At 34.3% G+C, this 16,173-nt stretch overlaps 3 protein-coding genes across 3 annotated transcripts; 2 read left to right on the forward strand and 1 right to left on the reverse strand.

The window, feature by feature from the left end:
- Positions 1-694: 694 nt before the first annotated feature.
- OCT59_015190 (uncharacterized protein) lies at positions 695-1,531 on the forward strand (the record flags this gene model as incomplete). The annotated part of the gene is made up of 1 exon (XM_066139844.1): positions 695-1,531. One exon carries the CDS (start codon positions 695-697, stop codon positions 1,529-1,531), a length of 837 nt encoding a protein of 278 aa, XP_066002679.1.
- Positions 1,532-1,646: 115 nt separating this feature from the next.
- On the reverse strand, positions 1,647-2,171 carry OCT59_015191 (uncharacterized protein; the record flags this gene model as incomplete). Its single annotated transcript, XM_025324404.1, has 1 exon — positions 1,647-2,171. One exon carries the CDS (start codon positions 2,169-2,171, stop codon positions 1,647-1,649), a length of 525 nt encoding a protein of 174 aa, XP_025186226.1.
- A 265-nt stretch (positions 2,172-2,436) lies between these two features.
- Positions 2,437-3,414, forward strand: OCT59_015192 (uncharacterized protein; the record flags this gene model as incomplete). The annotated part of the gene is made up of 1 exon (XM_025324405.2): positions 2,437-3,414. The coding sequence occupies one exon, from the start codon at positions 2,437-2,439 to the stop codon at positions 3,412-3,414; it is 978 nt and encodes a 325-aa protein (XP_025186227.1).
- Between the last annotated feature and the right edge of the window lie 12,759 nt (positions 3,415-16,173).

Genomic DNA, 16,173 nt, shown 5'->3' on the forward strand with positions numbered 1-16,173 from the left:
TTATATCATTTTTTTATATTTTTTAATCGTATTTCTTTGAAATACTTTAATTTTTTTTATATCATTTTTTTATATTTTTTAATCGTATTTTTTTGAAATACTTTAATTTTTTTATATCATTTTTTTATATTTTTTAATCGTATTTCTTTGAAATACTTTAATTTTTTTTATATCATTTTTTTATATTTTTTAATCGTATTTCTTTGAAATACTTTAATTTTTTTATAATTCGTAATTTTATATTTTTTAATTGTATTTCTTTGAAATACTTTAATTTTTTTTATAATTCGTAATTTTATATTCTTTAATTGTATTTCTTTGAAATACTTTAATTTTTTTTATAATTCGTAATTTTATATTCTTTAATTGTACTATGTATTTCTTTGAAGTACTTTAATTTTTATAATTCGTATTTTTGCGCGAAATTTTACGTTGCTTTTTTTGGTAGAAATAAAGAATTGATTATGATTAATTAATATAAATGGACTATAAATTATCATATATTAATTGTATTTTATATTTCGATTTATTTCAAAGGTTTTTTATTTAAAAATCCGCGCAGAACATTGCTATTTATAAAATCTGCGCAGTTTTTTATTAAAATTTTCCTCTAATGTTTTGCGCCAGGGTATAAAATCTGCGCAGATATAATTTCTGAAAATCTGCGCAGATCTGCTCCCCAAAAAATTTCCCGATGTACGCGGTCCCTTTAGGACCTGCTGAGCAACGTGGGTATCCTGATAAATTCTCAAAGTCTAAGATCTCTAATAAATCTGAGCTTCGTAAGGTAAAGCAAGACAATAATTCGTCTTCCGCCCATAATGCCTTATCAGATAAAGATAGTCATGGTAAGCGTGTGTCTTTAGAAGAAATTATCCGCAAAATCATTCAGATCAAATTTGAGAATTATCTTCCATACATAATTCAGCAAGCTAAAAACTGTGTACCTGTCTTAGCTCAAGATTCAGATGAAGAAGATATTTTGGATGGACCCATGGAGATAAATTTTATCCGGAAAAAAGAACCTGTCACAGACGTTGCCACCGTTAAATGTAAAATTAAGCGTCTAGTGATTCCGGCAGGTACAGTTGATCCTGGTGCTAATTTTCCGATCATGTCTGAGGACATAGCCAAACGATTGAAGCTAGAGATTGACACGAAAGAAAAACATGATCTCAGAGGCATTGCTACTTCTCCCACAGAATCCCTTGGAATTGTCAGAAATGTCCCAGTAAATTTCGCTCCCAGATATACTATATATGCTGATTTTGCTGTAGTTAAATACCCTAAGCCGATGCTAATCTTACCCAACACGCTTCTTGATAAATATAATTATGATTTACTTGCATCAAAGCGGGAATTGAAACTAGAGTGTAATAGTAAGGAATTTTTTATCCCAATTAATATGCATAAGGTCAAGAATAAGCTTGAGGTGAATTGCGCGAACGTTACTCCCGAATCTGATGCTTCCTCGACTCTGGATCATATTTCGCAGGATTTAAGCGAAGATAGCACATTAAAAAAAAAGTGAGTTATGAAGAGCTTGAAAAAATGTTATATAGCACTTTTAAGTATAATGCAGAAATCAATGAGTATTGTGAAAGATTACAGACACTCTATTGTGAACTTCTTAAAGAATAAGCAGGTTATTTTTCTACTATATTCTTAATATTCGCTATAGTTTTTATGTTTCTTTCTACCACCTTCTCATGCGATATGGGGATGGGTTGAGTCTGGACGGGAGATGGTGTTATTTCTGCTAAGGCAGATTTGGACTTCAATTTCTTCCCTCCAGCCTTTTTTGCCTTTTTACCTTCTTCTAAAACTGAATCAATAGATTTGCTAGACTCTATCTTACCATCACGTATTTGTTTTTCCAGTTCTGCAAATGGAGAAACATCTTGGTCTTGGATCTCTGGCTCGGTCCGCCCGCCCACAACATTTATATTAGAAAGCGAAGCTGTTGGCATATGAATTGGTTGATTCCACGCAACCCTATTTTTTTCTTCACCTCTCCAGATCTGATAAATACGTTTTTGTGATGTGTGATATTTATTTGTTAAATCCTTTAAAACTTTATCTCTAGGCTTTTTTTCAGCACATTGCATAATATGATCATAATCGGCTGGTGAAAAAGGAGGGGCGTCACATCTCATGTGTTGTCTGAGCATGGTAGCAATATTTTTTTATATATCTAATATAATACTCTGAAATAATTTATTAAATAGGATATATAGAAAGAATGTATTATTCTGAATATATAGGATATACAGGATATATAGGAAGATAATATTCCGGACATATAGAATATACGGGATATACGAGATAAATAGGATATTTAGAAAAATTGTATTATTCTGATTGTATAGGATAAGTTTATTATCTCGGAAATAAATTCGTACATTTTTTTTTCTAATATATAACCATGCTAATATTATGTCCAATGTGCATACATTGAATGATATAAAAGATAGAGAGGGTGGTTCTTATAAAAAACCTGGTCATCGGCTGGGTAGTGCATATGAGCAAGAGCTCGAAAAAAAATTAAGATCCATTACCGAATTTAACTCTGAGATTAATGATCTCAGCGAAAAGCTGGTAAATAAGTACAATGAGCGAGAAAAGGAGTTTGAAAATAAAGCTAGCCAGTTAATTGCATCTACTACTAAAGTTAGATCCCAACTTATTTCTGAACGAAAGTCTCATCTCGAGAGTCAACATGAGCTTGAAGCCAAATATACTGCCGAAATCAAATCGCTCAAATCTAATATTAAAACACTAAAGAGAGAAGCAACTTTGACCCAGAAAGCTTCGTCCGCTGATAAGGTCCAGATTCTTTCTCTTGAAACTAAAGTACGTGAATTGGAAGGTAAGTTGGATGACTTGGAGCTAGATCAGGTGCTCCACGATTCAAATGTAGTAGGAGGGCTAATAGATGAGCCGGCCCAAATAAACTCATCTGATCCTAAAGAGATCGATTCTCTTAGGCTTGAATTGGAGCAAGTGAGGGGTGATTTATCCTCAAAAAAATACGAAATAGAATGTATGGAAAAGGGAATAGAGTCCTCAAAAAACATATACAATCAGATGATAGATTCTTTATTTTTAACGCGGTCAAATTTAATAGAGGCAAATAGGTCCCTTAGGGAGCAGTTAGCGTTAAAGAAAAATAATGAAGTAGATCGTCCACCCCCGCCTATAAACAATTTATCTCAACTTGGTTCTGAAGAGACTCTTCCCAATCTTGGCCCGACAATTTCTGTAGGTGGCGCAGAAGCAGTATCATTGTCCCAAGAAATGCCTCTAGCGGGTCCCTCTAAAACCGCACCAGTCGTTAAAAGTTCCTTAATGCCATATGCCATACTTGTTTTACTACTGATTGTAGTTATATGGTTCGTGGTCAGGAAATGGTAGAATTCAAGGAAAAAAAGTAATACCGAGTATTCTCCTAACCAGAACTATTTTTATCGTCTCCGGGTATTTCCAACGCTGGGCTGTATGATCGGAGGCCAGAAGTTCGAAGATAGAAATTGAAGTTAGCCAGTATTATTGCACGAGAAAAAATATGTAAATAATATTATGCGAAGCGCCTTAACGCCTAAGTTTCTTAGCTGAAATTGCCACATCCCGCTAAGAGTACTTATCCATATAATTCGATAATCTCGTCTATATCTGATTCGGATGAATCATCTTTTTTGCTATCCTGTAATTTCGACAATGTTCGGTAGTGTGTGATTTCTAGGCCAACCACTTTGTACCATATGTTTCGGAAATCTGCTAGTAGCTTACACTCATCCAAATAATATGATGTTAAATATTGTTCTAAGGACATTGCTCGCTTCTTAGTAACTAATTTATACATACTTTCTCTATACTCTATATCAACCTCGGAAATTTCTTTAAGCAATGATGAAAGTTTTAGGCGGATGGATTCTTCTTGCTTATTCAGCGCATTGATGAAAGGTTGGCAATAAGCACTGTTAGTCAGGCATTCTCCCTTGTCGGCATAAGTAGTATCAAATAATTTTTTCGCGTAAATGCGTGCTCCTTCCCATAAATGAGATATGATAGTTTTATCTTTTTTCGGACCATCATGTAGGCTTTTGATATACCCCCTAACCCACTTTTCAGCTAATTTTTGCGCTAAGGCATCTCTTATTTTTGATACCTCATCTTCGTCTATTTCGTCTTCATCCATTTCATCTTCGTCCAGGTCGTCTTCATCCACCCCACCGTCATCTGCTTTATTACCACCCGCTTTATTGCCATCTTTTAACTTTTTTAAGGCCTCCAGCACAATTTCAGATGATGGCTGGTGTATATCATCATAGTTTATAAATCGCGCACAGAGGCCAACAACAGTTTTCAGATAATAGCTGATATCGATCTTTTTACCTAATCGCCTCACTACCTCTGGATACTCCATTTTATCTCCGATCTTATCTGACGAACCATTCTCAACTACAATATACTCAAAGCGTTCACCTGGTTCTGGGATTTCATAAAGATAAGGCTCGGGTGTTAGGCCCTTTTTTATGCACCGTTTGGCATCCGCTTCTTCACGGGTATGTCTATCCTGCATTCGTGAAATGAAACGCTGGACACTCTTGTTATTTTTATCGGGCTTCCACACAGCAGTTTTAATCACTCCATTAAGATGTATCTGCGAAATATCATTTATGGTCTCTTTGAGCACGTCCTTCACAATCTGACGCAAGGTGCGTGTATTATCCAGCCTCATAGATTCATCCATGACCTTCTTACCCACCTCACGAAAGTGTTTAGACTGTCCCCGCTTTACAATCTCAACCCCTCGAATAAAAAGCTTATTATTAAAGTTGGGCTTACTTCTATGTGGGATGCCGTAGTATTTTTTCTTTCCAGTAAATACTACCGGAAATAAGACTTCTCATATGCCATTTTGAAATAAGGGGATCCGTTATCTTCCCTGAGAAAGTCATTAACTTCGCCTCGGAGTTCACTCATTGCTTCCATAGATATTCTCACCATCTCCTCCCAGTACTCTTCCTTCGATATCTTTTCTGAAATGTATTTCTCATCACACTCCCGGAAATACCCTTCTGGACAAACAAGGTATAATGAATCAGTGTCCCCATATTTTACACCGAACCCTTTACTTCTGACAAGGTCGGCAATAAGCTTGATATTCCGCTGACCAGCTGATGTCACCCCGCCTGCTAATGCTCGCAAGAAGAAAGGGGATCCACTATTCCCGGCTTCACCGTAAAACGTATTCATATACACTTTTAAAGCGAGTTGTCCTGCGTCTAGACAGGCGACATTAAAGGAAACTGAAGAGTATTCAGATTTTAAAGCATCTGTAACGTCCTCGCCCCTTGCTTCCGCCAAACTAATCTCCTTTTCTAATTCTTCTTTTTTATCATTTAATGGAGCAAGACAGCTTTTTACTGAATTTCGTCTAATAAGCAACTCCTCTAATACTTTTGGATAAAGGCCTTTCATTTCGGCTTGGTTTTCATGCTCTATAGACCATGCGAGAATGTCGTGACCATTGAATTTGAAATTAATTTCATGAAGCTTTTTACCGCTCTCCTTTAGAGATTCGGCATCCGCTCGGGATAAAATGATTTTATCAGGTGAGAGATTGTATGTCATGATAAGGCTTGGATACAATGATGCAAAGTCTAAGCCGGTTACAGGTCGTCTATTTTCGAGACCCTTTACCGGTGGGAAAACATAGGCTCCAGGGTACTTCCCTGTTTCCGTTTGTTCACATGGAATGGTGCTAGTTAAAATCCTTTCTTGCCACGCACTGGCACTTAAAAGATTACGCACTTTCATTCCTATTGCAAAATAATGTGAATCGTATAATGATATGAAGGCTACGGATGCCATCTCCCTATACTCGTTAATTGCATTACGCTTTACCATTAACCGCTGACAGCTAATAGCATCAATAATACAATATTCGGCTACTTCGCGCATCTGCTCGGCCGTTGTAGCATTGGTTTCTTTTAATGCCCTTCCATAATACTTAAACATACGATGGAAAGGCATATCCAGCTTGTTATCGAGCTCACACTCCTTTAGGTAATATGCTAAACTGCTCTTTTCGGCCTTAGGATAGAATTTCATAAAACATGGTCGGGCATCAATAGCTACACACCCAGGGATTTTAAGATGCTTCGAATAGAAATTCCTATCATTAACCTTTATACTATTATATTGGTATTGCCATTTTTCGATTTTTTCGAGACTTGATGGTTTGATTGACATACGATTAAACATCCATTCAAGAATTCCTAATTTCTTAGCTTTCTCCACAATAAATTTCCAGTCGTATTGAGAATCGTTAAAACCTATTTGTATGTCCGGGGCTAGTAGTTCCCAACATAATGCGAAGGCTTTTAACAGATTTACTTGATTCCCACATATAATTGTGATCCAGCGCAGGTTTGGTGCCGTCTCAACATCAACAAGACATATTTGTTTTAATGGATTGGGGTCATCTTTCCAATGGACTGACATGCAAATCATAAATACGTTGGATTCATCACTCTGTGGAGTGGGAAAGTTGCCTAGCCCAAGCGAACTATATGTTTCTATGTCCCACGTAAGAACAAGGGTGCGATCCCGTGAAAGGGCCGAAGAAAATAATGGATTATTATAATCGTCCTCACTTGTTGGATTGTAATTATTCACAGAAACTTGGAAGAGATAAGTACCCCCTTGAATGTATTTGTGGAGATAATTACTTAATACTGCTGTTACCCCTAGTCACGTGTAGAGTTACAACTTACTGCGCCAGAAGATCATGTGGAAAATTAGGATCTACTGTGCCCAACTGTGCCAAGCCGACCTAGTCGCAGCCTACTTAGCCTATTATTTCTATTATATTTATTATATTAATTATATTTAATATAATCGATATAATTATTTTATTTATTATATTTAATTTATTAGTTATATTTATTATATTAGTTATATTTCTTATATTTATTATATCTATTATATTTATTATATCTTTATATGTAGTAACTTTTATATAAATAACGTTGGTATTTTCCTTTGTTATAAGGGAAGTTCCTTCAGTTCGAATTAGTTAACCTTAGTTCCTATTAGTTCTTATTCTTGTAATTATAAAGTTCTATAATAAAGTATAACCTTTTACACTATAAACGAACTCCCTATTTTAAGCGTGTCTTGTTTGATTGGATTTCAGTCATAGTTAAACGTACTTAATCTCCCTGACTGCAAATCATAGTTAATCTATTCAACGTACCGAATCGGTTAACAAGTGGTGATTCCTGCCAGGTAAAAGGCTATACTGTGAATTAACAATTGATTTCTTTTCTCAGACGAACTTGAGAATACTTGCAGACGTACTTGCAGACGTAATTTCTTTTCTCAGACGAACTTGAGAATACTTGCAGACGAACTTGCAGACGTAATTTCTTTTCTCAAACGTACTTGAGATATTAGCAGACGTACTTGCAACAATTTGAATTTTGAAATTGAATGCCCTTTTACAATTTATCTAAAGCAGAATTAAAATCACATCAAAGAAAACATCGTAGAGGAAGAGCGATCAACCAAAAAGAAGTTTACTGTATTCAGTGTTACCCAACAGATTCTATTCCAGCTGACAATATCCCTGACGGATTTGAGAAATTTTGGCTCTGGATTTCTATTCAGTATACAGCAAAACAATATACTGGAGCAACAGTAGCCGCTTTTAAAGTATTAAAAACTGAATTCTTCATAACTACACAACTCAATACACTTGTCGGAATAACTACTAAGATCCTACAAAGTATAAAGTTTCGACAAATAAATACTCCTTTATTAGAATTATCCTTTTATTTACATAAATTATTTGAATTAACAAACGGATTCAAGAGTTTACCAACTGATACTCAAGTAACCAACGCATACCGAATTTTTCATAATACGCCAGTAAATAATAACGCCAACATGAATGAAGGTCAGATGAAAGATCTTATGAAGTTAGTTTGGGGAGCTGACCCAATAGATAATGCTAATCCCAGAAATGTTGGAAACCTTTTGGAAAATACTTTGAATAACAATACAAATGCCATTACTACTGCATTACAAAATAATCTTAATGCCATTAATGCTCTTACAACTGCCAACCAAAATCGTACAACATCTAAAGTTGTTGATGTTCCCTTTTTCTATGGACGTGATGATGAGGATCCATATGAATGGTGTCGACTCTTTGAAGCTGCCTTTGCAGCTAATGGATGGCCAGATAATCGAAAAATTGCTTTAGCCGCTGGATTTCTTAAGGAAGCTGCCCGAGATTGGTATGAAGAGAATAGAGGAAATATCAACCAATGGCATGTAGATAACAATGCAAATAACTTTGATACCCAATTTTTAAACTACTTTGCAACTGCTGCTCGAAGGAATCAGTGGACCAGAGAACTGCAAAATATTAAACAAGGAGACAATGAATCAGTAGAAAATTACTCCCGACGTTTTAAGAAGCTGTTAAATAAAGCTACCCAAGGGGAAGCTTTAGCCGCAAGATACCAAATTAACTACTATATTAATGGTCTCAAGTCCTTCTTAGTTGGACAGGTAGTAATTGGAAATACTGATACTTTGGAAGCAACTATTACCCGAGCTAAGTTAGTAGAATTAGGTGTAAATACTACTCTTCTAACTACAGCACCAGTAACTAATAGTACTACAGAACCTATTCCAACTGCTACTACTACTACTGTTAAACCAACTCCACAAGTAGATGAAATGGAAGCATTAACAAAACAAATGCAACAACTCGCTCTTAATTATGCAAATCTTTCATCAGTTCTAATGGTTCAACAAAGCACTCCTCGAAATACCAGACCGAGGCCTAATAATAATAACTATCAAAATCGTCAAAATGGCCAAGCTCCTACTCAGAATTCCTTCAATCCAAATATTACTTGTTTTAGATGTGGAAATATAGGACATATTTCCAGAAACTGCCAAATGGGAAGAAATACCAATAATGGAAATATTAATGGTAATAATAATAATAATAATCGCCCTCGTCAAAGAGCACCAGTTACACCTATTAATTATGCAGATGATGAAGCAGAAATTTACTATGATGAATATGAGGATGAATATGAGGAAGAATGGGAAGAAGAAGACGAATATGAAGCATATGTTACAACTCGTTCTAGATCTGTTCCATATGAGATATCTTCTCCTAGAGGAAAAAGAACAAGATTTTCAGAATCTCGAAAGGAAGACCAATTACGTACCCAACCTATTCCTCCAGTAACTCCTTCTACACCTATGGATATGGATGCTACAGCAGAACCTTCAACAAAAAGAAAAGTAAGAACCAAAATGGTCCCTGCACCTATTGAAAATGTCAATGAATTTGACATAGCTAAATATATTAGTGACCTACCTTGTGGTCTATCTATTGGTCAAGCTACAGCTCAACTTCCTGTTTACAGGAAAGGATTAATTCAAAGTATGAGGAGAAAACGTGAAAAGGTTGACAATAACAATTATATTGGAGAAAGTTACTATGGAGACTCCAACTCAGAAGAAGAAACTCCTACTACCGCTGCTAAATGTGAATTTCATATCAATCAACAACCAGTTATTGCAGTAATTGATAGTGGAGCTGCAGTTAGTATTATGACAACTGCCATGATGAAAACTTTGAATTTAACTATCGATGGACCCTCAGAATATGTAATTAAAACTGCCAATGGAACTAGAGTTAGATCATTGGGAGAAATCCAAAATTTACCCCTAAAAGTCAGAAATTTAATTATTAAAACCAATGTTCAAATCATAGAATCAAGCGACAGTGTTTTCATTCTAGGAAACAACTGGATGAGAAAGGTAAATGCTGCCCTTGACTGGGACAAGAAAACACTAACCATCAGATACAATGGACGATCCACAACAGTCCCTGTGATTTTTACTCTTCCAAAACCTATTAAAATGAAGCAATCATTTGAGTATGATGACGAAGAGGAATATGAGTCTGAAGAGTTAGAAGAAGCCCAAATCTATATGTCTGATTTTTCTGGTTATTCAACAGAAGAATCCCTTGAATTTAACCCATGGGAAAATGAAGTATCTCCTGCCCACCAAAATAATGAAGATGAAGAATTGGAAGAATCAAATCCTGCCATTTATTTAGCTCAAGCAGAAGTATATAGTGAAGAAAAAGTCAATCCAGACTTACATTTAGGACCGTTAGACTACCATCAACAAAGCCAATTTCAACAACTCTTGAGTGACTATGCAGATATTTGTGCTAAAAGCCAAACAGAAATTGGAAAAACAAATGTAATTAAGCACAAAATTATTACAAAAGATGCTACTCCTATCTCTCAACCACCCTATCGATGTAATCCTAAATATAGAGAATTTTTACAAGGAGAAATCACAAGAATGGAAAGTCAAGGACTTATAAGAAAATCAGCTAGCCCTTGGGCTTCACCTGTGGTAATTGTTGATAAAAAAGGAGGAGAAAAACGTTTATGCATAGACTATCGAAAATTGAATGCTGTCACCAAAGCAGATGCTTACCCATTGCCTCGAATTGATGATATGCTTGAATCTTTTAGTAATGCAACATGGTTTACCACATTAGATTTAGCCAGTGGTTATTGGCAAGTAGCTATGGATCCAGCAGATGTGGAGAAAACTGCCTTCATTACTCCCTTTGGATTATATGAATTTCTAGTAATGCCCTTTGGTTTAGCTTATGCGCCTGGAACTTTTCAACGATTAATGAATAGAATACTCCAGGAGTATCTAGGGAAATTTGTAGCAGTATATTTAGATGATGTAATCATCTACTCAAAAGGAACCTTGGAGCAACACTTGGACCATCTTAGACAAGTATTTGAGACTCTTAGACGAGCAAATTTGAAGATTAAACTTAAGAAATGTTATTTCTGCCTCGGAAATATTCATTTCCTAGGACATGTAGTAGGACGAGAAGGTATCCGACCTGATCCAGAAAAAATTGAAAAAATTAGAACCTTTCCGGTTCCAACAAATCTAACACAACTTCGCTCAGCATTAGGCTTATTCTCTTACTATCGAAAGTTCATCAAAGATTTCTCAAAAATAGCCAAACCAATGTTATTACTTTTAAAGAAGGAAACTCCTTTTCATTGGACTGAGAAACAACAAACTGCATTTGATTATTTGAAGGAAAGATTAATTAAATCTCCAATCTTAACATACCCTGACTTTGAACAACCCTTCATTATTCATACAGACGCATCTGGTACTGGACTTGGTGCTGTGTTATCACAAATGAGAGAGGATGGAAAAGAACATGTAGTCGCTTATGCCAGCAGATCTTTGAATAAGGCTGAGTGTAATTACCCTATAACTGACCAGGAATGTCTTGCGATAGTGTGGGCTATCAAACATTTCCAACACTACTTAGGATTAAAACCTTTCACAATTGTTACTGACCATTCTGCTCTAAAATGGTTAAAGACATCCAAAATCCCAAAAGGTCGCCGTGCGAGATGGGTCATGGACCTTCAACAGTATGACTTTAATATTAAGCATCGAGCGGGAAAAGCAAACGCAAATGCAGATGCATTATCTAGAATGTTTGAAGAAGATAGCCAAACTCTTAGTTGTTTCATGATTTCTATTGAAAAAGAAGGACAAACTAATGTAAATGAAAGTTCTACTCCAGTACATGAAGAGTACGATGCAGATTCAGAAGATGATTATACTGATAGACCTGCTCAAAGAGCTATTGATTTGTTAAATCGTTGTGATAATCTAATATATGATATGCAAAGCTACATTGAAGAACGATCTGAAAATAACTCTCCTATTAATATTGTTTCAGGAATTCGATATGATTTTGACAACCCCAATGGACCTCATCCAGAAGATTGTATTTGTAAAGTTTGTCAACCTCCTCCAGCCCGTTCACCATCACCATATAGTTGTTGTAACGAAATTATTTGTCAGTGTAATGAAGATAACTATTCGATTGATACAGAAGAATATAATAATTCGTGGGAAAGACAAATTTATGGAGATGCATTCTCTGATTATTCAGAAGAAAATCAGATTAATATTGAAGAACATATCGCCTGGACCATGTGTGGTATGAACCGTCAAGCTCTAGAAAATATGTATTTGGAAAATATAAAAATTAAACAAGTAATCGCCGGTCAACCAATCAATCATGGTGGAAGTCGTTGTACCATGGAATGTGATACAGAAAATCATCACGTGCATACATATTGTACGATGTGCAAGAAGAATTTATTTTATGAAACTACTATACATGACTGTATCATTGGATTCACTTTAGGAAAAATTAGGCCAGATATGAATCCCAAATTCCTTATTAATAATCAATGGTGGAAAGAACCTCAAGCAGTACAACTTGAAAATAATATCAATTATCTTAAATATATCGAACGATTAAGGAATGATTTACCAGTTTACAAAGTATCTTTGGAACCTTTCATTGCCAATTTGGACTAAAAGTCCACCTCTTTTACATATTATAATTGACAAAGTATCAAAGGGTGAAAGCGAAAGTGTCCGCATCGTGACGAGACAGCCTAAATTTTCAAAAATGGATATTGAACATTACAATAACATATATAATTATTTAAAATATAATCAATTACCTTTTACATTAAATAACCAACAACAACAAATTCAAAAACAATCAGTATATTTTATTATCAAAAATAATTTCATTTATAAAAAGGATAAAAAGAGACAAAATAATTTACTACGAGTAATTAGAAGACATGAATTGGAACCAGTTCTTTTTATGTTCCACAACGATCCTACTGCTGCGCATTTTTCAGTTGACACAATGTTTGACAAAATTCAATCAAGATATTATTGGCCACAAATGTACAATGACATCAGAGCTTATGTCATGTCATGTGACTCTTGTCAACGAAGAGGAAAACAAAAGACAAAGTTACCTTTACATCCTATTCCAGTAGAAAGTCCTTTTCATCAAATAGGAATAGATTTTGTAGGACCTTTACCTATAACTACAAATGGAAACAAATATATAATTACAGCAATGGATTATTTAACAAAATGGCCAGAAGCACGAGCTGTAAAAGAAGCTACTGCAGAACAAGCTGCACTTTTTATTTATGAAGAAATAATTTGTCGACATGGATGTCCAGCAAAAATATTATCAGACCAAGGAACTCATTTTAGAAATCAAATAATTGAAAAATTAATGGAAAAATTTCAGATAAAACATTTATTTTCAACACCATACCACCCTCAAACAAATGGACTTGTAGAAAGATTTAATCGTACTTTATCAGAATCTTTAGCAAAATTATCAACAGATCATATTGATAATTGGGATAATTATATTGCACCAATTTTATTTGCTTATCGTACTACAAAACATTCGACTACAAAAATCGCACCTTTCTTTTTATTATATGGACGAGATGCTAAACTACCAACTGATTCATTAGAAAATAATGGAAATCCAACTTTAATAAATCACATAGAAAATTTAGTTGACCAACTACCTCAAGAAATCGAAATAGCTAAGACAAATATTGAAATATCTCAACAAAAACAAAAGGAACGACATGATAGAAAATTACGTCATCAAATAAAATTTTCTATTGGAGATAAAGTCTTATATTATGACGCAGCAAAAGAAAAGCAATGGACTGGAAAACTAAATCCAAAATGGAAAGGACCATACTATATTCATCAAGTTGGAGAAAAAGGAGCGTACAAATTACGAACTATAGATGGAAAAGTCTTACGAACTCCTGTAAATGGAAGTTTATTAAAATTGTATCACGATCGACAAAATTGGGAACCAATAATTGTAGTATAATTAGTCACGATTAAGATCTACAACTCGTGGCAAATAGTTAATTTTATTTACAAGTGTTACAGACGATCAAAATGAATTTGCGACTCAATGCCCCAGAAAAATTTATTAAAAAGATGAAAAATTTTAGAAATTTTATTGTGAAAAACTTAATGAAAAATTTATTACAAAAATTATTAGAAAATTATAGGGAAAATCAGAAAGAAGAAATTTTTTTTATTTAATCAACTTCTTCATAACTAGGATTAGAAGTAGAACCGTTTGACAAAATTATATTACATTCTTCAAAAAGCATTTGTTTTGCTTCTTCAAATGCTGCTTCAGCACGACCTCTACTACTCTGCAAGCCTATATTATGTGAAATTAATTGACAAACGCCTTCTTCCAGACCTTCTATTGTTCGCTGCTGGTCGATAATTAATTTTTGGGCCTCCCATAATTTTCGCTGCTCCCCAGCCCAGATTTTATTTTGGAATTCTGTCTCGAGATTCTTATGGGTCCCCATTTCCAGCAAGTTTTCAAATTTCTCTTGAAAATCTTCTTTTTCTTCCTTAACTTTCGTAAGGTCCTCTATTAGAAATAAAAATGGAGATTTATGGTCACTCCAAGTTAGTTAAAAACTAAGTGAATAAGGTCGATAGTACAAAAAAGTTCTACAGGTAGAGGCCTTTCAAGACTTAAATATCCTAGAAGTACAAGTACCCCGTCTACAAGCTGCGCAAAATCAACCTTTTAAGAACTGGATATAAGGTCGAAACCCTGTCTACAGGCAATCATACCGTTCAAGAGACATCTTAAGAACCTTGCGTACAATACCCACCTTCAAGTTGACGAACTTTCATTTTACGTGCTTCTTTAAGTCTTTGAAATCTTGCTCGAGATTTCTGACGTGAGGTATTAGATCGACGACAGGTCATGATAGATAGATTGGTAGATAGATAGATAGGTAGACAAAGAAAATTTTGGAAAAATTTTGGGATAATATAAAGATTTTACAAGAAGATAAGAAAAAGAGAAAGAAGAAAAATTTAGACCTTATATAAGAAATAGGCACGACGCGAAAACACGTTAAGATCAGGCACAATAAAAATATCACGAAAAATTATGACGCGAAAAATTATGAAAATGTGGACGCGTAAGACGCGCAAAAATCACTTTTGAAAATATTTCTGGAAAGTTCTAGAGAAAAATGTGAAGATATTTTTAGAACAAGGAAAAATAATCTTAAAATAGAAAAACGCGGTTAAATAATTTAAGCGCTAAAAATAACTGATAGATGTGGTGAAACATGATGAGTAATACAAAAATCTCATCAGAAATAAACAAAAATCTAATCAGCAAAACGATCTACAGAAATTTAAAACATATATATAGATGTGGATAAGTTGACAAAAGAGTTTAAACCGCTTGAAGAAAAATGGATTTTTCAGAAATATTAGAAGATATTCAACAAACTACTTCAGAAGAAATTAATTTTCCACCGCCGCCCTACATGGAAGAAGAAGATTTCCAAGTTAAATTTTCTGCAACTCTAAGAAGTGTAACGAAGTCAATACGACTAAAAGACACACAATTGGCGATGATTAACTCTTTCTATTTAGGACAACTCCTAGACCAACTACCAACTCCTAGCGAACGATTGAAATACAAGCATAAAATGTCATTACATTATGCAACAATTGTAGAAAAGACTTTTGATATTTTTGAGTTTTTTCCGGAACAAATCTTAAGGACGAAGAAACTAGACGTCCAGGTTATTAGGAAAATTACCAGACCTCAGATAAGGAAACTTAGAAATAATTTATTGATTTTCGCAGGAGCTGCAAATTAAGAGGAGGAACCTGTTACCCCTAGTCACGTGTAGAGTTACAACTTACTGCGCCAGAAGATCATGTGGAAAATTAGGATCTACTGTGCCCAACTGTGCCAAGCCGACCTAGTCGCAGCCTACTTAGCCTATTATTTCTATTATATTTATTATATTAATTATATTTAATATAATCGATATAATTATTTTATTTATTATATTTAATTTATTAGTTATATTTATTATATTAGTTATATTTCTTATATTTATTATATCTATTATATTTATTATATCTTTATATGTAGTAACTTTTATATAAATAACGTTGGTATTTTCCTTTGTTATAAGGGAAGTTCCTTCAGTTCGAATTAGTTAACCTTAGTTCCTATTAGTTCTTATTCTTGTAATTATAAAGTTCTATAATAAAGTATAACCTTTTACACTATAAACGAACTCCCTATTTTAAGCGTGTCTTGTTTGATTGGATTTCAGTCATAGTTAAACGTACTTAATCTCC

The sequence above is a fragment of the Rhizophagus irregularis genome, chromosome 23 (assembly GCF_026210795.1).
Source record: "Rhizophagus irregularis chromosome 23, complete sequence".
NCBI classification, from domain to species: Eukaryota; Fungi; Glomeromycota; class Glomeromycetes; order Glomerales; family Glomeraceae; genus Rhizophagus; species Rhizophagus irregularis.